The sequence below is a fragment of the Cavia porcellus genome, unplaced genomic scaffold, assembly GCF_034190915.1.
Source record: "Cavia porcellus strain 051 isolate PalLab524CR breed Dunkin Hartley unplaced genomic scaffold, mCavPor4.1 scaffold_6, whole genome shotgun sequence".
NCBI classification, from domain to species: Eukaryota; Metazoa; Chordata; class Mammalia; order Rodentia; family Caviidae; genus Cavia; species Cavia porcellus.
In genome coordinates, this window is record NW_026947489.1 from 104,869,560 (window position 1) to 104,895,403 (window position 25,844).

Consider the following 25,844-nt stretch of genomic DNA (forward strand, 5'->3'; position numbering starts at 1 on the left):
AATTCCTGTGCCCACTCCTGGACCGTGGGCCCTCCTGGTTCTGCTATGTGACAGGCCTGAACCATGGCCAGCTTCTCAGGGAGTTGGGGCACCTAGGCCTTCAGGAAGAGGGGCCCAGGCATCAAGGCGAGGGTGTGGGGTGGATGCAGAGGCAGGAACAGCTGGGCCCAGGGCCTTGGCCACCCGCAGGGCCTGTGGGTCTGGAGTAGGGTACCATGTCACACACCTCACAGCCTCGGGAGGAGCCCAGAGCTCGGGGCAAAGGTGGAGCCATGTGCTGGGCGTGGGAGGGCCCCGTTCTGCTGCCCGCGCCCCCCCCCCCGCCCCGTGTGCTCAGCCCTCCGCTCCCCACACATCTGCTCACTCATCACCTGTCACTCTCTCACCCACTTGTCTCTGGCCACTATTCATTCACTCTCATGCCACACAGTCATGTGTTCACTCTTCTACCCCCTCACCAGTTGCTCAGCCCCTCGGCATCCGTTCACACCCTCGCTCTCACTGTGCTCTGGGCTCCTCAGGGCCCTAACCCTGTGGCATAGATTGCAGGTCTCACCTGTCCCCCAGCAATGCATGACCCTGTGCCCCCACCGCACAGGCAGCAGGACTCCCAGGTGGCCCTCACTGGCTGCTGGCACTGGGCACACATGAGCTTGGGCAGTGGACCCGCCTGTCCCGTGTGGACGCACGCGCAGGTTCACACAGAGTACACATGGTGCAGTACTGCAAACACGTTTATGCAAAGATCGTATGTGTCCCGAGGAGGGGTTTAGCAGGGCTGAGCCTGTCACCCAGGAGCCCAGCGTGGTACTGGGGCCTGCATGGCCGAAGGCCTGCACCGAGCGCCCATTCTCCATAGCCCCAGAGCCAGTGCAGTCCATTCACTAACAAAGAGGCCATGGCCAAGTGGATTGGGCAGGTGGTGGGGCCAGGTCTCAGGAGCAGGGGTCTGAGGACTTGGGGGTGTCTCCAGGTGCTGCAGGGTCACTGTGAAGGCCTGGGTCCCTGCTCCTGGCTCTCCCTGGACTCTGCTTCCCAGGACGTGGGCGCCTGGCACTGCAGACCCCGGCAGCCACACTCCTCCACCTGGGTGTAATTGAAGGCCCGGGCAGATCCATCCATGCAGCGCAGCATCACCGTCCTGCTCGAGGTCCGGCGCTCCTGGCAGCAGTGGCATCTGTGCTCCATGGCGCTGGCTTCCAGGGAGTACCTGTGGGCACAGCTGTCATTCCTTGCCACCCACCTAACTGCTCACACAGCTGCCCCGGGGGCATAGTCACCAGTTCTCCCCACTGTGGTGTCCCCTGGAACCACAGCAGGTGTTACCGAGGGGGAACCAGGGTGTCATTCTCAGTCCACATCAAGCTGGGCCTCCAGGCCATACAGTGCCCTCTGCCTACCTTGCCCGAAGCCCCCTGGCCCCAAGCCTGGCCGCACCCCACCACCAGGAACCCCAGGGCAGGAGAGGCCGTACTTGGCAGTGCTGTCCCCACAGACGCCCTCACAGTAGGTGAGGCGCACGGGGGTGGTGGAGCTGCAGTTCTGGTGCTGGATCACCTGCTCGCGGTGGCGCAGGGTACAGGGCCCTGGGGAGGCACAGGTGTGGGTTTCCGGGACAGTATCAGCCCCACCCCGCCCCTGCAGTCTCGTCACGTACACTTTTGAGGCTGCGCTGGTGGCGTCGGTGGACAGAAGAGGCAGCAGCCATCCTGGCTCAGGTGGGCCTGGGCCTGGGCCAAAGACAGGGTGGCCAGTGCAGGGGCAGGGTGGGAGCCAGGATCCCAGAGGGTGGCTGGTCCTTGTGGGGGGGAGGGGTGAAGGCTCCCACAGGAAGGTGACAGGATGGGCAGTCCCACAGGAGGGCGGGCAGGCCCTGCAGGTCATCTCACCCGCGTACAGCTGAGAGGGGGGCACTCCCTCTTCACTGTCACCACCTCCAGCCCGTCTTGGTAGCGCTCACACGTGTGGGTCACACAGGGGTCCCCTGGGTCGGTCCAGGACTCACCAGGCTGGAAGGAGCCGGGTCACAAGGTGAACCTTCCTGCACCTGCTATATCTGTGTCCCCAGCCCTGCCCACCAAAGTGAGTGTCCAGGACAGCTGCACAGCCTCTGTTCCCATGGCAGAACCTGGCCTTCTGGAGCTCGGACAGTAGCTCTGTCCCCAACCTGCCAGGACCCCCAGCCACATTTCCCAGTCCCCCACCCTGCTGGAGTCTGCCTTGCTCAGTGGTGGCGGCAGCAACAACTCACAGAGAGTAGGCGGGCTGGGTGTCCGGTGCTATTTCCGGCGATGACACAGGTCTTCTGTACACACTTGCCACAGCACTGCCCGTCCTGGGGCTGGTACTCAAAGCCCTGTGTGGAGTGGGGAACGCTGGTCTGAGCTCAGGTGGGCCCCTGGGGCTGGGGCAGGTGGGGCCGGCACTCACCATGGGGCAGTGTGTGTTGCAGAGCTGGGTCTCACAGCTGACTATGAAGCTGTCCATGTCAGGGCCACTGGGCACTTCACAGCGGCAGGTCTCACACGGGTTTGAGGAGACCACGGTGCCGGGCTGGGGCAACAGGACCAGGACTGAGTGAGCAGAGCTGGGGGAGCTGTGCTACCCCACCTTGCAGGCATCCCAGCAGCCCACCAGGCTGACCCTAACCCCAGGGTGGCCCTTGGTGTCCTCTCCCAGTACAGAGCCCACAGAATGCCCAAGGGTGGTGCCAGTGAGTACTCTCAGGGCCCAGCTGGCACAAATGGAGCCAGGACCCAGCTCAACCAGGGTGCCACGGGGAATCACCCCTGGGACTCCGGTGGGGGACAGGACACCTTAGGCCTGGGCTCACCAAGCTGTGCTGTGTTTATTGTGCCGCTCTGGCTGGGGTTTGCACCAGGGCTTTGAGGCTCTAAGGCCCCGAGTCTGGGGGCCTCGGGGCTGGCTCACCTGGTAGAGGGTCCCATTGATGTTGCATGCTGTCCAGTCTGCGGGAGACACAAGGCTGCACCTACCCTGCACCACCCACCAGACCCCTGGATGCAGGCAGGTCTCACCCACTTGCCCACCCTCCATGGAACTCGGAAGGGTCATCTGGTGGCAGCACCGTGGGACAGCAGCTAGCATGACTGGCCAGGACAGGACACTCACTGCAGTACTGGCTTGGGCAACAGTCCCTCTCCTTGTGGGTCAGGACCGGGATGGAGCCTTTGGGGCAGTCTTGGGGCTTGGGGCAGTAGCTGGAGTTGCAGACTGCAGAGAAGTGACATCATCAGGAACCAGACTACTCCACACACACCATCCCTGGGGTCACCAGGAGCAGAAAGCGGCAGCTCTCTCCAGTACAAAGGGCCCCAGCCTCACTCACCACAGCTGTACTGGGGGCAGCACTGGCCCACCTTGGTGATCATGGACACTGGCACGAAGCCAGGCGTGTGGCAGGCGGGTGGCAGTGGGCAGATCTTCTGGTGGCAGTTCATAGACTTTGTGACTGGGTCACAGACACATTCCTGGCAGTCCACACTGATGTACTGGCCCGGCTGTGGGGAGGACACGTGAGTGTTTGGGGTTGGCTGTGTGGACAGGGCAGCTGCAGCCAGGGTAACACGCAGAGGCTCAGGGCACAGGGTCCAAGCAAGCAGGCTCAAAAGCACAGACGATTCCCGGGCTGGCGAAAGGGGTCCCAGGAATGGCAGGGCGCAGACATAGCTCAGCACACACAGAGGAGACAGATCCCACAGCTCCCTGAGGCAGGCAGGTAGAGATGTTGGGCACCTCCTGGCTTCCCTTCCTGGGGCCCCAAAGGCAGCCAAGTCCCCACCCCAGCCCCACACCCGCCTTTCCAAAGATCTGGCCCCCAGGAGCCCAGAATGACCTCCATCCGCACGCACCTGAATTGGCTCCCCGTGGGGCCCAAGGCAGCCTGCAGGGAGAGACCAAAGTCACAGGTCATGCATGGGGTGGGCGTGGGGCAGGAGACACCCACCGCACCCTCCGCACATACTAGGACAATCTTCAGGCACACAGACGAGGTTGCTATCGCTGAACAGCTTCAGGCTTCCAGGGCAAAAGCAGCCTTCTGTGATGCGGTAGGCCTTGGGGAGGACTCTGCAGGAAGGAAGGGTTGGCTGGGTGCCCTGTCCCCCGGAGGAGTCCCAGGGGCCTGGAGCTCCCAGCTGCAGGTGGAGTGGCACCCAGGTACATACAGGGAGCTGGCGTTGTCACTCTGGTAGCAGTAGGATGGGTCTGACGGGCCGCAGGGCTGGTACACTTTGTCCTCAGGGCAGGGGAAGGCTGCAGGCGGGGATCCCAATGGGCCAGCTCAGGCCAGACCTCTGGGCTCCCCAGCCCTGGCCACCCACTGAGCCCCAACATCTGCACAGAAGCTTCCAGGAGCTGCCTATGACCATTCCTGGGTCCAGGCTCCATGGCCTGAGATTCCCTGCACCCAGCTCCCCAGGCCACAGGCCCCAGCCTGGAAGCCTGCCTTTCTCCTGTGAACCCACTGGACTTTGCCCTGGGCAGGCCCTCTGCTTCCTCTGCTGCCTCCTCCCACAAGCCTGCCCAGGTTGTCCCCAGGCAGGCCAGGCACTCACAGCATGAGTTGTTGGTCCAGCTCCTCCAGTCCACGCACACGCCCTGGGCCGCACACAGCAAGGCATAGAGCTCCAGGCCAGAGCACACCACCTCCAACTCCATATTGTGGCAGTGGTCAAAGACACAGCCTTCATGGAACGGTAGTGGTGGGATCACAGCGTGGCAGGGTTTGAAGACACTGCAGGGGGCAGGGATGGCACAGTAGGTGCAGCCTTGCCTGTCCTTCCTGGTCAGTCCCGCAGTGGGGGTCCCAGGCTGGGGATGTCCCCAAGGGGTAGCCGTTCTGCGCACTTGGAGGTCAGCTGACTGGCAGATGCATCTTTTCTGCAGAGCCTCATCCCCAGACACCCCTGTGCTGGCAAAGCTGGGTGTAGCCCCTGTGCGGACCACAGGGTGAGCCGTGAAGGCTCAGAGACTGAGCAGCTGATTGAGTCAGGCCACTCTTGCCCCTCCTAAGCCAGGCTGTCTCACCACCATGACAGGAAACTTACTCAGTCAGGATCAATTCGCAGATGGGCGATGCTGGGCATTCGGTAGGTGGGGGGGTTGGCACCAAAGAGGTGGGTGTTGGGAGTGGCCCACGGCAGAAGAGCTCGTCAGGGTTGTCCACTCTCCAGTGTAGGGACATATCTGAGCAGGAGGTGGCCACTGCTCCCCCAGGCATCCGGCACTCGTCCTTCTTGTTGTTGGTGCAAGTTCCTGGGGGAGAGGACTGGTGAGCCAGCTGGGTGGGGGTACGCAGTCCTGCCCCTCTTCCATGCCAGGCAGGCCCACAGCTCACCACACTGGCCCTCAGTGTTGTTGGCAAATGTGCTGAAGGGCACCTCCACCGAGAAGATCAGGCCTGAGAACATGACCTGCACGCCCAACTCCTGGATGGTCACATACATCTTGATGCCCACGCGGGACACGGCGATGCCATTCTTCTGGAAGCCAGGGGCGACCACCTCACCATTGAAGAGGATCTGCCAGGGGCGTGGCCATGGGGTGAGCACAATCCTCTGCATCCCCACCACAACCCGAACCGCTGGCCCCACAGCCCCACCTGGTTGGTCATGGCCCCCCCAAACAGCCTTCGGATCAGCACCACCCGGTCCTCATGGTACTCGACAATGATGGACTGTGGACAGGACACCCCGTCCTCTGTGTCACAAAAGACGTTATCCACCAGCACACGGAAGTGGCCAAACACCGGCACAATCTGCTGCACCAGCACGTAGGTGCAGTCGTCCAGGAAGGTATAGTAAGTGCCGTCAAACGTGATGTAGTGCGGGTCGCCCCAGCCACTGCACACACCTGCAGGCAAGACGGTCCCTGTGAAGCAGGTGTTCAGCCCCAGCACACTCCCCACCCCATGGGCTGCCCAGCCTGAGTGCTGCTGGAACCAATGCCCTCGCTCACACTGGCACTCGTAGTGCTGGCAGCAGCCGTCCGCATCAGCCACCTTCAGGGCCGGGTAGCCATTGGCGCATGTCAGTGGCTTCAGCTCTGGGCACTGGCGTGAGTCCAGGGAGATGATGTCATCACCCTTGCAGGTGGCTTGCTGGCAATTGGGCACTGCCCATGTCTCACCTTTCTGTAGAGGTCAAGGCAGCAGGGGTCGGAACTACCTTCAGCCCTGCGATCCCACAGAGAAGGCCATGCCCTGGGGACCCCACGGTCCTGGTACCACCCAGCCCAGCAGGCAGAGGTGCTGCTTTGGGAGCCGACCCCATCGTGGCCCCACAGCTGTGCCGTCTCACAGTGTTTACCACTGCTTGCTCCCCACCATCCTACCTGCGGGCAGATGCCCTCCCAACATGGAGGCAGACCATACACCACAGCAGGCCCCTTCCAGGATGGGACCCTAAGTGACATGTCTGGGGATCGTGAGAGCCAGGAGGGGTTACCTTCCTTGGTGGGAGCACATTTAGGCACGATGGTGTAGAGCTGTGAGTGGGCAGAATTGGTGTGGGGGATGGGCAGGTGGAGTCCACACCTCTGTCCACGTGGCAGTCCCAGTTGCACCAGGCATGGTAGCAGTGCCCATCAAAATCTCTCTGATGGTATATGACTGACCCTGTGAGACAGCAGTGCACCATGGAGAATGGAACCCTGGGTCACCCAGCAGTCGATATCAGAGGTACCAAAGTCAAATAAGGATGACAGCCACAGAAGGGAAGGACAATAGCTGAATCACAAGCACTGGACCATCCCTTCCTCTTGCACAACACAGAAAAACACTCACCAGCAGGATAGAGCTGGCCAGACACGTGACAGAAACAGGATGTGGATGAGTTGACCACAGAACTAGAGGATATTGTGGAGGAAGGCCTTGGAGAAGTGGTTTCAATGGCAGAGGTCTCACTGAAGGGGCAGCCATCAGGCACTAGGCAGCAAAGCACGCGCACCTCGTAGTCCAGGCACTGCCCCTCGGGTCCCTGCTGGTCACGGTTGTGGCACACCAGGCCCACGTCCCGGTCACACTGCACCACCTGGCCCAGGGTGGCGATGGGGACCTCGGGGTAGAGCCGGGCACGGCACTGCAGCCTGGTCACCTCCTCGGGCCGGTGGCAGATGCTGTGTCCCCTCTGGAGGATGTGCTGGTAGGTCTCCACATCCCCACCTTGAGGCCCTGGCTTGGGCGAGTCCACGTCAAACCAGGGGCTCCAGGAGCACTGTGGCCTGCAGTCTGAGGTGCCAAGGTGTGAGGTGGTGACTGAGGATGTGTGACTCACGGTGGGCCCAGAGACAGGAGTGGTGAGGGTGTGGGACCTGGATCTTATGGTGGAGGTAGAAGCAGAGTGGGTAGTGGTGGTGGGGATGGTGGTGGTGCTGTGGTGTGCTGTGGGACTAGGTGTGGAGGTGGGGGTGGTGTTAGGGGTGGAGGTGGTGGTGGATGGGGAGGAGGAGGCACCAATGTAGGTAGGGCTAGGGGTGGAGGTGGAAGTGATGCTAGAGGTGGAGGTGGTCTTGGAGGTGGAGGAGGTGCTGGGCTGAGCTCTGGAGGTGGCCGTGGAGGTGGCCGTGGAGATGGAGGCAGAAGTGGACGTGGTTGTGCTGATGGAGGAGGTGCTGGGTGTCTCAGTGGTGGAGGAGCGGGCTGTGTGCACAGAGTGTGAGCTGACTGCCCTCCTGGAGGCTGCTATGCTTGTGGAGGTTTCGCTGGTTCCTCTGGTGGAGGCCTCAGGTGATGGGCTGTGGCTGGTGGTGCCCTCCTGTGTGGCCGTGGTCACAGGTGGCAAGGTGGGGCAGCCATCGGGCACTCGGCAGCAAAGCACGCGCACCTCGTAGTCCAGGCACTGCCCCTCGGGTCCCTGCTGGTCACGGTTGTGGCACACCAGGCCCACGTCCCGGTCACACTGCACCACCTGGCCCAGGGTGGCGATGGGGACCTCGGGGTAGAGCTGGGCACGGCACTGCAGCCTGGTCACCTCCTCGGGCTGGTGGCAGATGCTGTGTCCCCTCTGGAGGATGTGCTGGTAGGTCTCCACATCCCCACCTTGAGGCCCTGGCTTGGGCGAGTCCACGTCAAACCAGGGACTCCAGGAGCACTGTGGCCTGCAGTCTGAGGTGCCAGGGCCTGAGATGGTGACTGAGGATGTGTGACTCATGGTGGGCCCAGAGACAGGAGTGGTGAGGGTGTGGGACCTGGATCTTATGGTGGAGGTAGAAGCAGAGCGGGTAGTGGTGGTGGGGATGGTGGTGGTGCTGTGGTGTGCTGTGGGACTAGGTGTGGAGGTGGGGGTGGTGTTAGGGGTGGAGGTGGTGGTGGATGGGGAGGAGGAGGCACCAATGTAGGTAGAGCTAGGGGTGGAGGTGGAAGTGATGCTAGAGGTGGAGGTGGTCTTGGAGGTGGAGGAGGTGCTGGGCTGAGCTCTGGAGGTGGCCGTGGAGGTGGCCGTGGAGATGGAAGCAGAAGTGGACGTGGTTGTGCTGATGGAGGAGGTGCTGGGTGTCTCAGTGGTGGAGGAGCGGGCTGTGTGCACAGAGTGTGAGCTGACTGCCCTCCTGGAGGCTGCTATGCTTGTGGAGGTTTCGCTGGTTCCTCTGGTGGAGGCCTCAGGTGATGGGCTGTGGCTGGTGGTGCCCTCCTGTGTGGTCGTGGTCACAGGTGGCAAGGTGGGGCAGCCATCGGGCACTCGGCAGCAAAGCACGCGCACCTCGTAGTCCAGGCACTGCCCCTCGGGTCCCTGCTGGTCACGGTTGTGGCACACCAGGCCCACGTCCCGGTCACACTGCACCACCTGGCCCAGGGTGGCGATGGGGACCTCGGGGTAGAGCCGGGCACGGCACTGCAGCCTGGTCACCTCCTCGGGCTGGTGGCAGATGCTGTGTCCCCTCTGGAGGATGTGCTGGTAGGTCTCCACATCCCCACCTTGAGGCCCTGGCTTGGGCGAGTCCACGTCAAACCAGGGGCTCCAGGAGCACTGTGGCCTGCAGTCTGAGGTGCCAGGGCCTGAGATGGTGACTGAGGATGTGTGACTCACGGTGGGCCCAGAGACAGGGGTGGTGAGGGTGTGGGACCTGGATCTTATGGTGGAGGTAGAAGCAGAGGGGGTAGTGGTGGTTGGGATGGTGGTGGTGCTGTGGTGTGCTGTGGGACTAGGTGTGGAGGTGGGGGTGGTGTTAGGGGTGGAGGTGGTGGTGGATGGGGAGGAGGAGGCACCAATGTAGGTAGGGCTAGGGGTGGAGGTGGAAGTGATGCTAGAGGTGGAGGTGGTCTTGGAGGTGGAGGAGGTGCTGGGCTGAGCTCTGGAGGTGGCCGTGGAGGTGGCCGTGGAGATGGAGGCAGAAGTGGACGTGGTTGTGCTGATGGAGGAGGTGCTGGGTGTCTCAGTGGTGGAGGAGCGGGCTGTGTGCACAGAGTGTGAGCTGACTGCCCTCCTGGAGGCTGCTATGCTTGTGGAGGTTTCGCTGGTTCCTCTGGTGGAGGCCTCAGGTGATGGGCTGTGGCTGGTGGTGCCCTCCTGTGTGGCCGTGGTCACAGGTGGCAAGGTGGGGCAGCCATCGGGCACTCGGCAGCAAAGCACACGCACCTCGTAGTCCAGGCACTGCCCCTCGGGTCCCTGCTGGTCACGGTTGTGGCACACCAGGCCCACGTCCCGGTCACACTGCACCACCTGGCCCAGGGTGGCGATGGGGACTTCAGGGTAGAGCTGGGCACGGCACTGCAGCCTGGTCACCTCCTCGGGCCGGTGGCAGATGCTGTGTCCCATCTGGAGGATGTGCTGGTAGGTCTCCACATCCCCACCTTGAGGCCCTGGCTTGGGCGAGTCCACGTCAAACCAGGGGCTCCAGGAGCACTGTGGCCTGCAGTCTGAGGTGCCAGGGCCTGAGATGGTGACTGAGGATGTGTGACTCATGGTGGGCCCAGAGACGGGGGTGGTGAGGGTGTGGGACCTGGATCTTATGGTGGAGGTAGAAGCAGAGCGGGTAGTGGTGGTGGGGATGGTGGTGGTGCTGTGGTGTGCTGTGGGACTAGGTGTGGAGGTGGGGGTGGTGTTAGGGGTGGAGGTGGTGGTGGATGGGGAAGAGGAGGCACCAATGTAGGTAGGGCTAGGGGTGGAGGTGGAAGTGATGCTAGAGGTGGAGGTGGTTTTGGAGGTGGAGGAGGTGCTGGGCTGAGCTCTGGAGGTGGCCGTGGAGGTGGCCGTGGAGATGGAGGCAGAAGTGGACGTGGTTGTGCTGATGGAGGAGGTGCTGGGTGTCTCAGTGGTGGAGGAGCGGGCTGTGTGCACAGAGTGTGAGCTGACTGCCCTCCTGGAGGCTGCTATGCTTGTGGAGGTTTCGCTGGTTCCTCTGGTGGAGGCCTCAGGTGATGGGCTGTGGCTGGTGGTGCCCTCCTGTGTGGTCGTAGTCACAGGTGGCAAGGTGGGGCAGCCATCGGGCACTCGGCAGCAAAGCACGCGCACCTCGTAGTCCAGGCACTGCCCCTCGGGTCCCTGCTGGTCACGGTTGTGGCACACCAGGCCCACGTCCCGGTCACACTGCACCACCTGGCCCAGGGTGGCGATGGGGACCTCGGGGTAGAGCCGGGCACGGCACTGCAGCCTGGTCACCTCCTCGGGCCGGTGGCAGATGCTGTGTCCCCTCTGGAGGATGTGCTGGTAGGTCTCCACATCCCCACCTTGAGGCCCTGGCTTGGGCGAGTCCACATCAAACCAGGGGCTCCAGGAGCATTGTGGCCTGCAGTCTGAGGTGCCAGGGCCTGAGATGGTGACTGAGGATGTATGACTCACGGTGGGCCCAGAGACAGGGGTGGTGAGGGTGTGGGACCTGGATCTTATGGTGGAGGTAGAAGCAGAGGGGGTAGTGGTGGTGGGGATGGTGGTGGTGCTGTGGTGTGCTGTGGGACTAGGTGTGGAGGTGGGGGTGGTGTTAGGGGTGGAGGTGGTGGTGGATGGGGAGGAGGAGGCACCAATGTAGGTAGAGCTAGGGGTGGAGGTGGAAGTGATGCTAGAGGTGGAGGTGGTCTTGGAGGTGGAGGAGGTGCTGGGCTGAGCTCTGGATGTGGCCGTGGAGATGGAGGCAGAAGTGGACGTGGTTGTGCTGATGGAGGAGGTGCTGGGTGTCTCAGTGGTGGAGGAGCGGGCTGTGTGCACAGAGTGTGAGCTGACTGCCCTCCTGGAGGCTGCTATGCTTGTGGAGGTTTCGCTGGTTCCTCTGGTGGAGGCCTCAGGTGATGGGCTGTGGCTGGTGGTGCCCTCCTGTGTGGCCGTGGTCACAGGTGGCAAGGTGGGACAGCCATCGGGCACTCGGCAGCAAAGCACGCGCACCTCGTAGTCCAGGCACTGCCCCTCGGGTCCCTGCTGGTCACGGTTGTGGCACACCAGGCCCACGTCCCGGTCACACTGCACCACCTGGCCCAGGGTGGCGATGGGGACCTCGGGGTAGAGCCGGGCACGGCACTGCAGCCTGGTCACCTCCTCGGGCCGGTGGCAGATGCTGTGTCCCCTCTGGAGGATGTGCTGGTAGGTCTCCACATCCCCACCTTGAGGCCCTGGCTTGGGCGAGTCCACATCAAACCAGGGGCTCCAGGAGCATTGTGGCCTGCAGTCTGAGGTGCCAGGGCCTGAGATGGTGACTGAGGATGTATGACTCACGGTGGGCCCAGAGACAGGAGTGGTGAGGGTGTGGGACCTGGATCTTATGGTGGAGGTAGAAGCAAAGCGGGTAGTGGTGGTGGGGATGGTGGTGGTGCTGTGGTGTGCTGTGGGACTAGGTGTGGAGGTGGGGGTGGTGTTAGGGGTGGAGGTGGTGGTGGATGGGGAGGAGGAGGCACCAATGTAGGTAGAGCTAGGGGTGGAGGTGGAAGTGATGCTAGAGGTGGAGGTGGTCTTGGAGGTGGAGGAGGTGCTGGGCTGAGCTCTGGAGGTGGCCGTGGAGGTGGCCGTGGAGATGGAAGCAGAAGTGGACGTGGTTGTGCTGATGGAGGAGGTGCTGGGTGTCTCAGTGGTGGAGGAGCGGGCTGTGTGCACAGAGTGTGAGCTGACTGCCCTCCTGGAGGCTGCTATGCTTGTGGAGGTTTCGCTGGTTCCTCTGGTGGAGGCCTCAGGTGATGGGCTGTGGCTGGTGGTGCCCTCCTGTGTGGCCGTGGTCACAGGTGGCAAGGTGGGGCAGCCATCGGGCACTCGGCAGCAAAGCACGCGCACCTCGTAGTCCAGGCACTGCCCCTCGGGTCCCTGCTGGTCACGGTTGTGGCACACCAGGCCCACGTCCCGGTCACACTGCACCACCTGGCCCAGGGTGGCGATGGGGACCTCGGGGTAGAGCCGGGCACGGCACTGCAGCCTGGTCACCTCCTCGGGCCGGTGGCAGATGCTGCGTCCCCTCTGGAGGATGTGCTGGTAGGTCTCCACATCCCCACCTTGCGGCCCTGGCTTGGGCGAGTCCACGTCAAACCAGGGGCTCCAGGAGCACTGGGGCTGGCAATGTGTATTGCCCGGCGGTGTGAAGGTGGTGGTCCTGCTGGTGAACGCCTCATTCGTTTGCACTCCCTGTGTGGGGGTGCTGGCCGAATACACCGTGGGCTGAGTGGTGGTCGAAGTTGCAGAGTTCCCTGGGGTCTCCGTGCACCTGTCTACCCACTCACAGCACTGTATTCGGATCTCGTAGTTGTAGCAGATCGGTGGTAGTTGCTCTCGGTTCAAGCAGAGAAGCCCCACCTCTGTGTCGCAGGTCACCTGCTGTCCTAGCTCAGCCAGGGGCGTGTTGGGGAAAAACTGTGCTCGGCACTCCACTTTCCGGGGCTTGGCACAGAACTTGTATCCTCGGGCCCGCAGATCAGCTAAGGTGTCAAAGTCTCCGCTGTCTCTGCTGGGCCCGGGGTAGCTGCTGTCAATCCACGAAGTCCAAGTGCAGTGCTCCTGTCGACAGGACGAGGTACTTGGCGACAGCTGCAGGCTAGAGGTCCAGGTCCTGGTTCTATCTGACAAAGTGCTCCCCAAGGCAGTGGGGATCGTGGCTTGGTCCGTGGGTATGGCAGGGGTGGAGGAGGAGGCTGTGGAACAGGGCACCTCATGGCAGCACAGGACCCGGATCTGGTAGTTGTCACAGAGGCCCGATACCTGGTCCTGGTTGTGGCAGATCAGCCCCACGGTGGGGCTGCACTCCACACGTTGCCCTAGGACACTGAGGGGCACCTCAGGGGCATCCTCTGCCCGGCACTGCACCTCCTTGGGTGCTTGGCACAGCTGGTGCCCGTGGGCACGGAGGTTCTCCAGCGTGTCAAAGTCCCCACTGTTGATGCCACGTCCAGGGTGACTGATGTCCAGCCATGCAGACCACACACACTCCCCACAAGGCCAGGTGGTTGTGGAGGCCTTGGCTGGTGTCTCCTTGTGGGTCATGTGGGTGGCAGGGGACGGAGTGCTGCTCTGAGGGCTTGAGTGTCCTGTGCTCCGGGTGCGAGGGGAATGTGTGTCCGGGGGGTGCTTTGAGCTCTTGGCTGTGAGCAGAAGGGCTGGGTGTCAGGGGCCACACTCACCTCCCTACACCCTGGCCTCAGTGTTCCCCCCCCCCACATGAGCTGCCTGGCCATCAGCTTGGGTCCAACCTGGCAGTGATAGCACAGGACACAGCCAAACACAAGCTCATCCATCCAGGGGACTCACTCTGGCTGGCCCCAGGCAGAGCCATCATTTGTACCTCTCAAGCCAGGGCTCCCGGCTCTTCACTGAGGGAGGCCTTGGTGATGCCCACAGGCCTGAGACCCTGGAAGGGTGAGGTCCCAGGGTACCTGTTGCCCAGGCAGTCTCCCTGTGGGCTGAGCAGCAGGGAGGCTGCAGGGTGACCAGTGGTATGAAGGAGCAGTTACCCTGTGGACAGCAGTCTTACCCTCGGACACCGTGGAGAAGGTGAAGGTGGTGGGCGGCATGGTGCTGCCAAAGCCGCAGGCGTAGACCTTCCTGTCCACGGTGCCATTGACTCCACAGCTTGCGAAGAGGCAGCCACCTATGCCATCTGACGTGTGGTAGATCTCGGCCCCTGGCTGGAAGCGCTGCCCATCATAGGTGCAGAAGCAGGCTGTAGGGAATAGCAATGGCCCATGAGGGGCTGGGTCGCAGATGGGGCCCCTGCCCAGCCCTGGCTGCCCGTGGCTGCTCACCCTTGGTATCATAGGTGCAGTTCACACCACTCTCAGTGCAGACACTGGTGAGGGGAAGAAGGGGTTGACATTAGGGACCCTGGGCCCAGTGCTGGTGGCCGAGGCAGTCACTACAGTCGCTGCCGAGCCCCTTCTCCACAATCACAAACCCCAGTGAGACCCCAGCAGTGACCGGGCAAGGGACAAGACCTCAGGCCATGGCCATGTGTGGGTTGAGGGGCATTACCCTTGCATCCCTGGGTGCTGTCTTGGCTCAGCATCCCCCTCTGCATGGCCCTGGAGGCCTCTAAGTTGCCCCAAAGCCAGCCAGGATACTCAGGCCACAGGGACAAGGCCACTGGGGGTTGGTGTACCCGGCCATGTGCCTCCCACAGGGACTCACCAGGAGTAACAGTTCTCTCCAGAGGGCACTGTCTCGCCTGGCTGGTATGACTTCCCATTGACGGTGCAGAAGTGGTGGAAGGAGCACTTGGCCACGCACTGCCTCTTGTCCTCGTCGAAGATGGGGGCCTCCGAGGGGCATGTAGGGTAACAACCTGTGGGCCAGGAAGGTCTCCATCTGTCCCCAGCACCTACCAGCCACAGGATAGACCCCAGCCCCTCACACACAGCCCAACCCACCTTCCAGGCCGCGAAGGTCATGCAGGCAGCGGCCGCTGGGGTTCCGGCAGGTACGCAGGCAGGGCACCCCACAGGGCTCGTAGTGCCACTCACACTCGCCTTCAGGGTTGTAGAAGTCACAGAAGAGAGCTGGAAGGAGGGTAGAGAGGGCTCAGCCCAGACTGCACCCTGAAGACTAGCCACCATCCCTGTGCCCGCCAGCAGGGGCTCCCCCAGCCTCCGAGAAGCCGGCCCAGCCCTGCCCTGGGCCTCGCCAGGGTCCTCAGCTCCTAAACCAGCATCCCGCACCCAGCCTGTGCACTCACGGCAGACTTCGGGCGTCCTCCAGGACACACACACCCCCACTGTGTGGCAGGCCTGGGCATAGGCGGCCACGGCAGTGCAGAAGCACTCGCAGTCACCCCCTGAGTCACAGGCGCATGCATCACTCACGCAGGCCTCATAGTATTTGGCTGGCTCCACCTGAGGGACACAGGGTTCAGACACCAGGACTGCAGCTCCCCTGGGCTCTAGAGGGATCGGGCTGGGTGGGTGACCTGTGCCAGTTGTCCAGTGCCTAAGCACAGGCAGCCAGCCAGGCCCGTCATGGTCCCCAGACCAGTGGGACCCTGGCCAGCTTCAGTGGCACAGCTGTGAAGCCATGGCCAGGAGAGCTATCGGCAGTCCCCTGCATCCAGCCCCCACTGCTGATGACACCAGCCCTTCCCTTTCTCAGCCACTGCCCTCACAGGCATACATGGGCATGGCAGGCGGCGAAAGTGGCGCTGTTGATGATGCTGCACTGCTTCTGGGCCCAGGACCTGCGGTATGGATTGGCCGTGCAGGGGTCCTTGGGTGCCAGGGCGTCCGGGCAGGAGGGTGACAGCTTCCAGCTGTTCCCGAACTCCAGCGTGTCGCTCACCACAGCCTGGCTGCGTGTAGTCAGGTCATTGACGGCATTGTTGTCAAAGTTCCCACACAGGCCACAGACCCTTCCCTGAAGAAGAAAGAGGGTGAAGGAGAGGCCACTGGCACCCTGGCATGCACACTGGCCCCCACCTTCCCTGTCTGGAGCTGGAGCTGCAGGTAGAGACTTGGACCGGGCTTGCCGGTGACTCCTGCTCCTGCACGAGTGCCTCCTCCCTCCTCCCCTGACTCAAACTGCAGGTGAGGCCTGGTCACTGCAGGGGACTACAGAGCACTGTGGCCGGGCTGTGGCCAGCAGTGCAAAGAGGGAGCCAAAATGCTCTGGCTGCCCACCCTGTCCACCAGGGTCTCCAGTGCTCTGCCCGGCATCTCTCAGGCTTGCTTACTTTCTCCATCTCTGCCATCTCTGTCTCTTTTTCAGTCTATCTGTCTGTGCTTCTTTCACCACCACCTCTCTCTCTGTCTCTGTTCTGTCTCTCTGTCTCTGTTCCTTTGCCTCTGTCTCCCTGTCTCTGTGTCTCTCTGTCTTTGTCCCCCCACCTGTGTCCAAGTGTCCAGCAGAGCCCATGGGGCTGATGGCAGTGGCCTCCCTTGCTGGACCTCACCTTGAACTCGGGGCTGAGCCTGAGGAAGAGACTGGTTTTCCGGTCCCAGAGCAGCACGAGGCCAATGTGAGTGTCCACCACCAGGTAGATGCCCATCTGGTATACGGTATAGGGTGGCTCCTGCCCGGTGCCCATCTGGACCACCTCCACCTTCCCACTATTCAGCTTCAGCTCATAGCTCTGCATGACAGGGTTGCTTCAGCATGTGGAAGGGACCCCTTCCCACCCACCACTCACCCCATTCCCACCCCACAAGCCCCTCGCACCCCCAAGAAGATCTTGATATCCTTGGAGCAAGTGGTCCCCGTGGTGCCACAGGGGATGTTCTCTGTGACCACACGGAAGGCGTCCCAGGCACTGACATTCCTGCCACACTGGTCCTGAGGAGCAGAAGCTGTGATCAGTGGACTGGGACCCCCAGTCAGGAGTCCGAGAGCACCTAGCGGCCTCTCACCTGCACCAGTGTGTACTCGCAGGCCCCGTTGAAGGTGTAACGCTGCCCATCAAAGGTAAGAAAATGGCCATCTCCATAGACGGCACAGGTGGCCAGACAGGGCTCGTCCGTGCAGTGCCATGTCCGGTTCTCACAGGTGCTGTGGGGGTGCGGGGTCAGACAGATCTTGATGCCACCAGGGTTTCCAGCCCAGGCTGCCGAGCCTACTCATCCTCCAGGCCCTGTGCTGCTCACTCTGTGCCTCTCTCTGGAGTACAGGTGGCAGCCTCAACCCTGGGGCTCAGCTCCACCTACCAGGTATTGCAACCATCAAGGATGGTCTCCCCGGACTGGTAGCTGGCCTCATTGTGTAGACAGGGACAGTGCTCCTCAGTGATACAGCCTCCATCACCATCTACCACCAGCCCATCAGGACACACGCAGCCAGAGATGCACTGGGTGCTGTACTGTGGGGTGTGTGCACACGGCTCAGGGGGCAGCGATGGTCAGCAGGCCCCCCCATGTGCCCGAGAGTGAGGTGGCCACAGGATGCAGAGCCATGGGAGCCACGAGCCCAGAGCCAAATTCAGACACTGTCGCCTGAGAGGGTACCCAGCAGCCCCAATCAGGACCACATGACACCTACAGGGGCCACAAGGAGTGGCTGAGGGCCATGGTGCCCCCGGAGTAAGCAGCACTCACGCAGGCCATGTCCAGCGTGTGACAGCTCTTCTGGCAGCCAGCCCCAGCAGCCCCTAGCGTGGCATTGTGGCAGTCGAAGTACACCATAGGCGCATCACACACTGTGGAGGGGATGGCACTTAGGGGACCCCAGTGCAACCCTTGGGCCTGCTCAGGGACTCAGGCTATGGTGTTCCAGATGGCCAAGTGTGTGCCTGCCTGTGCTCCAGGTGGGAGTTGTACACATTGCATCGTGTATTGTGTGTGTGTCTGTGTTCCACACATGTGTAGGGCAGCCCGCACCCCTCATTCCCCACCAGCCTGGGGTGTCTCATGGTACAGGAACTGGGCTCACCTGGACTGGGCGTGAGCTCCCCAATGCAGGTCAGCACACCCTGTGTGCAGGTGCTGGAAGGAGAGGGTGGTGAGCTCAAGTGTCCCTTAGGGAGTAGGGGGGTTCCCTCCCCACCCCTGGACCAAGGCCTCACCAAACGGTCCCACTGTCATGCACAGACTCTCCATTGGGAACCACAGAGCCCCTGTGGTAACAGGGACACTCGTGAGCTGGCACACACATGCCTGCCTTGTCCAGCAAGGTGTCTGTGGGGCAGGCGCAGCCGTCCACAGGCACAAAGGACACACTGCAGGTGACATCCGTCTCACTCAGGCCACGGCAGGTGGGCTGGCAGGTGCTGAGGTGTTCCTGGTAGACCATCGACTTGGGGCAGGTGGTGGTGGGCTTCGCTGGGGAGCAGGAAGAGAGACACTCAGACCCAGGGGGCCTGGACCCACAGGTGGGGCAGTAGGGGCCTCTAGACAGGCACGGGGCACTTACTGCAGACACCATCTCGCCAGCCATGGAGCAGCACGCCCTTGGTGGCGCAGACATGCACGTAGGAGGACAGCGCAGCACACAGGCAGTCCTCGCTCCTCTCGCAGTTGCAGGTGTCGAACATGCAGTTCTGGGGGCGGGCGGAACGTCAGGAGCCAGCCCCATATCATGTGTCCCTGTGCCCCTCTAGTGCCCTCCCAAGCCCTACAGCCTCAGGGAACTTGTACTGGCATTTGGGAGCCAGGCTTCATGGGCCCAGCCTCCCCTTAGCTCTGTGACTCAGAGGCCAAGCTCAGCTCCACCACCGTCCGCATTCTGCAACCTTGGGATCTGGCCAGGGATGGATGAATGAGTAGGGGTGGGTTGGAGCAGGGAGTCAGGCTTGACCTTGGACCTGCGTGGCCCTTGAAGCAGTCACGTGGTGCCTGCCAGCCTCCCTGGGCACCTCAAGACCACACGAGGCCATGCAGGGCCATGGCAGCAGTAGGGTCCAAGAGCCTTACCGAGTAGTAGGAGTCAGGGCTCACAGTGGCATGGCACTGGGCAAAGGGGCCCTTGGCGTCTGTCAGCAGTGTGCACCAGTGCTGGGCGTACTTCTCTGTGGACAGAGGAGCTGTCGTCCACCACGTGCCTTTGTGGCTTCTGCCTAGTGCTATAGGCACCTGGCACAGCCACACTTGGTCACATTATAGGCAACACCAAAGGCAGAGACACAGCGGCCCCCAAAGCATGGGGCGGGATGAAACCATGGCATCACCACCTTCCCTGTGCCCAGCCCTTCCTGGGGGCACAAGGACTACCTGCTTTCTGGGCCATGGAGGGAGGGGACAAAGCAGGCCCAGTGCCAGCTCCCCACCCCAGCCCTGTCTAGGGGCTGCATGCCAGGATCACCAGTATCTGAGACCTGGACTTACGTCCTTCCTGTTACCCTGAAGCAGGGACCCATGCTTGGCCCTGGATAAAGCAGCAGCAGCTGGCAAGATCTAGTGGGCAGCATGGACACTGCCTCTGCTTGGCACTGGGGCACCCAGGTACACGCCACACACCATTCTCCACGCTGAGCGAGCAGGGGTCCTCAAAGCTGCTCTTGGCATTGGGGCAGGAGGCCTGGGTCTTCCAGGTGTTGGCGAAAGCAGCGCCTGTGCCCTCCACCACCCCGCTGATGGTCCGGAAGTCATCAGCCTGGTTCTTGTTGAAGTTCCCGCAGAGACCTAGGACAGGAAGGCACTTGAGGCCCTGTGGGGCTTGGGCACAGGCTTGAAAGCAATTTGGGGACCTCAGGGTGGCCTCCTACCACAGGTCTGTCCCTGGAGCTCAGATGCCAGCTGCACAAACAGCTGCATGGTGGGCACCAGCTGGACATGCAGCTGCAGCCCCAGGTTGGTCTCCACGATGATGAAGAAAGTTGAGGGTTTCAGGATGGTGACATTGGCTGTGGATACAGAGGGCACATCTCACTGCCTGGGTGGTTGGGACCCACAGCAGCCCATGCAGGGGTTGGAGCTCACCTGCAGAGACTGGCAGCTGGATGTAGATCTGGTTCATGAACACTTCCCCGCTGGCCTTCACTACCACCACCTGGAGGCAGCAGCAGTGAGGTCAGCCCAGGGCCACGCAGGACCCTATGTCCTGGCCCCAGGGGCTGCACACTGGGCCTGTTCCTGCTGGGAGCACCATGCACCCCACCAAGGTGGGCTAACAGCCTGTTTCTGCCCTGGGCTCATCCTAGTTTTCCAAACTGTCCATGAGGACCAAACATTTTTTTAAACTATGCAAAAGCCAAAGTTAATTTATACAGAATCAATTTCAGCAGGGCCTCGACCCACTTTTCCCTGTGATCGGGAAGGGAGCGGGGGGCGGGGGGCGGGGGAGGCTTCAGCCCTGCCTGGGGACAGTCACTCAGTAACTCGGAAGACTCCATGAACATTGGGTCCTGCGGCCCCACACTATGCTCACGAGGTAGGCCTTGGCTCAGGCAGAGGAGCCCAACCCACACTCACCATCTGCCCCCCGCCCAGGCTCAGCGTCACGCTCTTCAGGCAGGTCTCACTGTCCGTCAGCCCACACCGGCGCAGCTCGGCCAGCACGGCGAAGGCATTGCCCTGACAGGGCTTCAGGGATACAGGCATTGACAGCTCTCACCACCACCCTGTCCACAGAGCCCCTCCCCTGGGCGCCCCTCCCGCCCCCTCCACCTGTGTGATGCCTGGGCTAAACCCCACCATCAGAAGGAAGGGAGACACCCTGCAGTGCCAGGTGGGGACTGGCCCTGGAGAAGGTGGCCACCATGGGATGCCAGTGCAGGGGCCTCTAGGGAAAGGCCCATGTGATTTTCAAGGGTGAGGAGGGTGGCAGGGATGGGCCTAGCATGTCAGGACAGTGATGTTGGTCTGTGTGGTGCTGATGGAAGACACAGGACGTCATACATGTGGTCCCCATGGACAATGAGGATGGTGGCGTGTCAAGTTCATCTCATCCATGATGACAAGTGCTTCAGAAATGTTAGTAATAGGGGAGACGGTTAGGGTATGTGGGGTTTCCGTATTTTCTGCTCAACTTATTTATGAACCTAAAACATAACCTAGTGTAGAGTAAAACCGCAGGTCAGAGGGGTCACCCAGTGGTCTGGCCAGGAGCCCAGAGGCCTGCAGGCCCCAGAGGCTGAGCACCTCCTCAAGCCCAATCCTGGGGGTGCTGCAGTCTCCCCAGTGCAGCAGGGTGTGAAGCTGGGGGGGAGGGGCCAGGCTCCCATACCTTGGTCAACACGTAGCTGCAGTCTCCGTGTACTGTGTACTGCTTCTCATCAAAGGTGGAGAAGTGGGCGCCGCCCAGCACCGAGCAGGTCCCAGGGCATGGCAGCTCCTGGCAGTGCCAGTGACCTCCAGTGCAGGTGCTGCACATGGCGGGAGGAGATGGCCCGTTTGGGACTGAGGACAGCAGCTGCACAGCCTCCCAGGCTGAGGCCGCCTCTAGCAGCTGGGACTTGGGCAGGGCAGCCCCAGACCTACCACTCGGTGCAGTCTGTGGAGTAGTTGGCGCCCGGTGCATAGCGGGCCCCATTGTACACACAGGCGCACTGGGACACAGGAATGCACCCAGCGTGGTGGATGTCGTCCAGCACCATCCCTGCAGGGAGCGGCAACATGGGACCAGGCCGGCAGGACTCAGACCAGCCCAGAGGCCCCATGTTGAGGGGCAGGCTCACCCTCGGGGCAGAAGCAGCCGGCCACACAGTGGTCCTCGCACAGCTGGGAGCGCTGGGGGTTGGAGCAGGTGTCGGTGCAGGGCGAGCCACATTCCTGGTGCCGCATGCCGGATGAGCACATCTGGGCTGCGGGGGGAAGGGGGGAGGGGGGGCTCAAGTCAGGCCCCTTTCCTGCCTGCCTGGGATGGGACAGGGTGACAGGGCAGGGCACTCACGGCAGAGGTCTGCACTCCGCCAGTCCAGGGGCTGCCCGCCAGCATGGGCGCATTGCCGGGAGAACTCGGCGAGGGTGTGGCAGAGGCAGTCAGGAAGGTGAGTGCTCTCGCAGTGACAGAGGTCCTGCTGGCAGGCTTCAATGAAGCCGCTGACCTCCACCAGGTCGGTGCAGCCCACAAATGGCCGGCTGTTTAGCAGCTCCTCGCAGATGGTCTGGGGGTGGTCAGGATCCCAGTAGTCAGGCCCAGCCCCACAGAGGTATCCACTCCTGCCCTCCCCACTGCCTGAGCTCTCTGAGGCTTACGAGATTGGCGGAGCAGTTCTGGGGTGTGGGGTTGGGGTCTTGGCACTGCTCTGTGGGGCCATCCATCTTCTGCAGGTTTCCAAACTCCAGAGGAGTCAACCTGGCAACTTCAGGGAACACAGAGCAGCACTGCTGTGGGCCCTGGACCCCAAACTGCATCCCAGAGGCCCTCACTGAGGATGGCCAGGCACCCCTTGCTGGAGGGCTATTGGGACTCCATGGGCCAGAGGCAGGGACATAGGGCAGGGTGCAGCTCGGCCACCAAGGTCCTGGGGCCTGACAGGCATTTGTGGTCGCATGCACTCAGGAGCCACAGGTCTGTGCACGTGCACAGTGTGAGCAGGTGCTAAGGCATGTGAGCACAGGTGTGCATGTGGGATCATGTGTGTTCCCAGCGGGGAGGTGTGTGGGGCTTACTGTGGGACAGGAACTCGCCAACCTCTGTGACTCCGTTGAAGTCTCCGCAGAGCCCGCAGGTCTTGTTGGCATATTTGGAGTCCAGCTCCAGCTACAATTAGGGAGGACATCAGACCCTGGCCCCAGCAGGTACCCGAGCACTCGAGAGGAGAATCCCCATGGAGGGGCTGAGGTCTCCTGGAGGGGACGTGTCTGAAGGTCCCTCCCCATGGGCTACACAAAGCCCCACAGGCAGGTCCTCCTTGGGGCACAGCTCCTGGGCTCTGCTGGCACCTGGATCCCCATCTTCATTCACCTGCTATGTGGGGGACCAGCCTTCTCACCCTCCTTGCCCAGAACCCTTTGTGCCTCCCTGGAAAGGGCGTCAGGAGGGGGCACCTCCATGCTCTGGGAGGTTCTGTCTGCCCCCTGCCCGCCCTCACCGTGAGGCTGTCATCCTGGTTCCACGTGAACACCAGGCCCAGCTTGGCCACCACCTTCACATAGCCACTGCTGCGCTCTATGAGGACCCCAGCCTGGCTGAAGGGCAGCTGAACCCTGGGGGAGGGGCTGAGGGTTAGGACAGGAGGTGACTCCACCAGGAGGGTCCCCCACCACTGTGTCCCTGGAGAGCTGGGCCTGGCCACCACCCTGTCCCTTCCTGGACTCCATGCCCTGCTCTCTCCTGGCCCCAGACGCACCGGTGGCCACCAACCAAGACGGAGTCCCTGGTCAGCTCAACAACCAGGCCATTGAGCTTCATGATGACCCTGCTGGGAGCTGTGGCGTTGGGCATGGGGCCGCGGCGCAGCTGCACGTTGAAGTCCTCGTAGGCAGCACCACAGTGTGCAGAGAACACGTAGTTGCAGAGGCCAGGGAAGCGGAAGATGGCACCGTCGAAGGTCTTATAGTGGAAGTCGCCCCAGGTGCTGCAGACACGCCCGGTGTGCGCCGGGTTTAGGGCTGTGGGGAGCCGGAAAGTGGGCGACTGCCAGGCGCCCGCCCTGTGCCCAGCCCCTTACAGCCCTGGGCCCCCAGGGCCATATCTGGACTCTGCCTGCCTCAAGGAGCCCTAGGAACATCCAGCAGTGACTCTGTCCCCTTTCCAAACTTGCTCAGTGCCACTCCAGAAATGGGAACCCCATTTTCTGCCAGCTCACTTCTATACCAAGCCCCGCCAGTCCCTAAGGTGCTCCCCATGGCACCACCTTGAGGGCATGCCTCACCTCGAAGTACAGGGACGGTCGTCTGACGGGGGAGGATGGTCACCCCAAGGAGTGTGTGGCCTATGGAGACAGGATTTATGGGAAGTGTCCAAGGTGGGAGCCCCTCCCGTCGGGTGCAGCACCTTGAGCATCAGGCACATGGGATGCAGTGCAGGGACACCCTGGGGCCGAGAACCATCCGTCTGCCCCAAGATCTCAGAGGCCCCAGTCTATCCAGTCTCAGAAGCCAGACCTAGGAGCAGGCTTCTCCAGTGTGGCCTGGCTTTCAGCAAATGTAAACAAGAGGCCAAGTTAGCCCCGGAGCCCCAGACCCCTTGCATGGACACTTGGCTGCCCGCTTCCCCCATCCTCTGCCCTGCATTCCTGTGTGGAGCTATAGATGGCCCTGCCACTGCCCTCTCCCCAGAAAAGCCTCAGCTTGGGGCCTTTGAAGTAGAGGACATCTGGCAGCATTTCTGTGGCTCTCACAGGGGCTGGGCTGGGGAGGGACAGGCCATTCAGGCCAGGTGCCCCCAGCCCCCCATATCCTGAGCCTTCACAGTGGCCACTGGGGTAGGTCAGGATCAGCTGGCCTGGGGCACAGAGGGCTGAGACTCACCGCTATGTCCTCCGTGGGAAGAGAGGTCGGGGGAGATCTCATGGCTGGATTTCGAGGAGTCCTGGGCCCAGCCTGCAGTAGAGAGCAGCGCCTAAGCAGGGTGCAGGGCACCTCTGTCTATGGAGCCTGGTAACTGAGATCACCCTAACTGACTGCTGGATCCTCCACTGCCCCATCATTGGTGATGCCTAGCACCTGCCCTCACCAGGCACTGTGCCGTGCTAGGGGCTCAGGGATGGAGCCTGGACTCTGGCCTGGGAAGCAGTTGGCTGAAGAACCATGCAGCACAGCTACAGCCAGGGATGTCAGAGCTCTGAGGGCTTCCCTACGACACAGATCCAGGTTCACGACATCACCAGGTACCAGCGACATGGCCTGGCCCTCAGCGTGGCTTGGCACTCCCGGCCCCTACTCCTGCACAGAGGGTCTTGGGCAGGGCTACCTCACTTCATCCCAAGCACCCCTACCCACTCCTGGCCTGTCTCGGCACCCTACCCCCCATATCGTGCTGCCCCAAGGCAGCTGCCAACACTTCCTGTGAGGGCTGGTGGCCGGGAGATGCACACAGAGGATGGAGGAGAAGGTCCCCCATGTGCATTTGCAGCTTCCTCCTCTGCCTCCCCACACAGTCCCCTCAGAGTTCCATTCCTGCAGTTTCAGTCAGGGGCTAGTGAGGCCTGGGCAGCAAGGACATCAAGGGCAGCATGAGCAGCGGGGAAATCCCAGCCCGACCCTAACCTTAACCTCAACCCTCACCCTAAGGCAGCAGGTAGGCCAGTGAGAGACCACTCACATCAAGGCAGGTACCATCCCTGCCCTTATGAGCTCTGGCCCTCGCCCTCTCCTGCCTCTGCCAACCCTCCTCTGGACATCCGGGGAGGGTCCCAGCCCCGGGGAGGCATCCAGCATGGGCACTGAGGTCCCCAAGGAGAGCCCACACCCAGGGAAGAGGCGGCCAGGAGGGGGTCTGCAGCTTCCTCTGCCATTGACCTCATTCCACATGCACCCAGAGGCTCTGCCACCACCACACCTGCACAGAAGCAGGGACCTACCACCCAGGTTGGAGGGATCCTCCAGGTGTCACAGGACCCTGGGGACAGACCTAGGTAAGATCTCAAGACACCCAGCAGGTCGAGGGCTCCGAGATATGGGTCCTGTGCCCAGCCAGGAGCTGCAGCCTCCAGCCGTGCACATGGCCACATGAACTGCCTGGACCGCAATCTCACCTGAGTGTTGGGCACAGGCCAGTGCCAGGGCCCAGAGCACGGCCAGCGTCCTGTGGCCAGCACCCATGGGTGAGCTTGGAGACAATCCCCGTGATAGCCTCTGAGGAGGTACTGGGTGGTGGCGGCCTTTTGTAGGGGCTCCCTGGAAGGCGGGACAACCCCTTGCCAGGGTAAACATGGGAAGCTCACCCTGGGTCACCTTGGTGGAGGGTGGGGCCACTACAGGCCCCTGCCACTTGACCCCACCCAAGGGCTCCGGCACCTCTGTGGAGCTGGCTGAGGATGTACTGCTGCCTCCAGAGGCTGCTGGGCTCTGGCTGAGCCACAGTGCACGTGGTACCGGGCCTCAGTCTCAGCCCCACTTGGGCCCAAGTGCCTCAGAGAGGCTGGAGCTGCGAGTGAGGGGAACGTGCCTGCGTGAATGAACC

General features: G+C 62.2%; 1 protein-coding gene across 1 annotated transcript; it reads right to left on the reverse strand.

Moving 5' to 3' along the window:
* Positions 1–718: 718 nt before the first annotated feature.
* Positions 719–25,483, reverse strand: Muc5ac (mucin 5AC, oligomeric mucus/gel-forming). Its single transcript, XM_063249780.1, has 50 exons — positions 25,417–25,483; positions 24,191–24,262; positions 24,061–24,070; positions 23,068–23,370; positions 22,810–22,924; positions 22,388–22,478; positions 21,971–22,077; positions 21,666–21,879; positions 21,451–21,576; positions 21,257–21,371; positions 21,000–21,138; positions 20,246–20,356; positions 19,754–19,823; positions 19,540–19,677; positions 19,292–19,456; positions 18,749–18,843; positions 18,249–18,375; positions 17,902–18,157; positions 17,769–17,821; positions 17,435–17,535; positions 17,048–17,199; positions 16,754–16,892; positions 16,566–16,679; positions 16,300–16,479; positions 15,525–15,764; positions 15,094–15,250; positions 14,789–14,917; positions 14,550–14,703; positions 14,168–14,211; positions 13,907–14,085; positions 13,835–13,841; positions 6,806–13,507; positions 6,468–6,637; positions 5,980–6,154; positions 5,624–5,874; positions 5,360–5,543; positions 5,070–5,277; positions 4,578–4,756; positions 4,188–4,275; positions 3,986–4,089; positions 3,873–3,904; positions 3,350–3,521; positions 3,133–3,234; positions 2,932–2,969; positions 2,431–2,553; positions 2,252–2,356; positions 1,890–2,009; positions 1,658–1,730; positions 1,475–1,586; positions 719–1,210 (listed from the first exon to the last, which is right to left on the reverse strand). Exons 1-50 carry the CDS (start codon positions 25,481–25,483, stop codon positions 985–987), a joined length of 13,134 nt encoding a protein of 4,377 aa, XP_063105850.1. The 3' UTR covers positions 719–984.
* Positions 25,484–25,844: the final 361 nt, after the last annotated feature.

Bases quoted from the DNA above. Each gene is read 5' to 3' on its own strand.
- Muc5ac (XM_063249780.1), bottom strand. From the start codon at position 25,483: ATGGGTGCTGGCCACAGGACGCTGGCCGTGCTCTGGGCCCTGGCACTG. The intron at 24,263-25,416 runs GTGAGATTGCGG...TCTCTACTGCAG, and splicing joins GGCCTGTGCCCAACACTCAG to GCTGGGCCCAGGACTCCTCG. The intron at 5,875-5,979 runs GTGAGCGAGGGC...TCTTGCCTGCAG, and splicing joins CCAGCACTACGAGTGCCAGT to GTGTGTGCAGTGGCTGGGGC.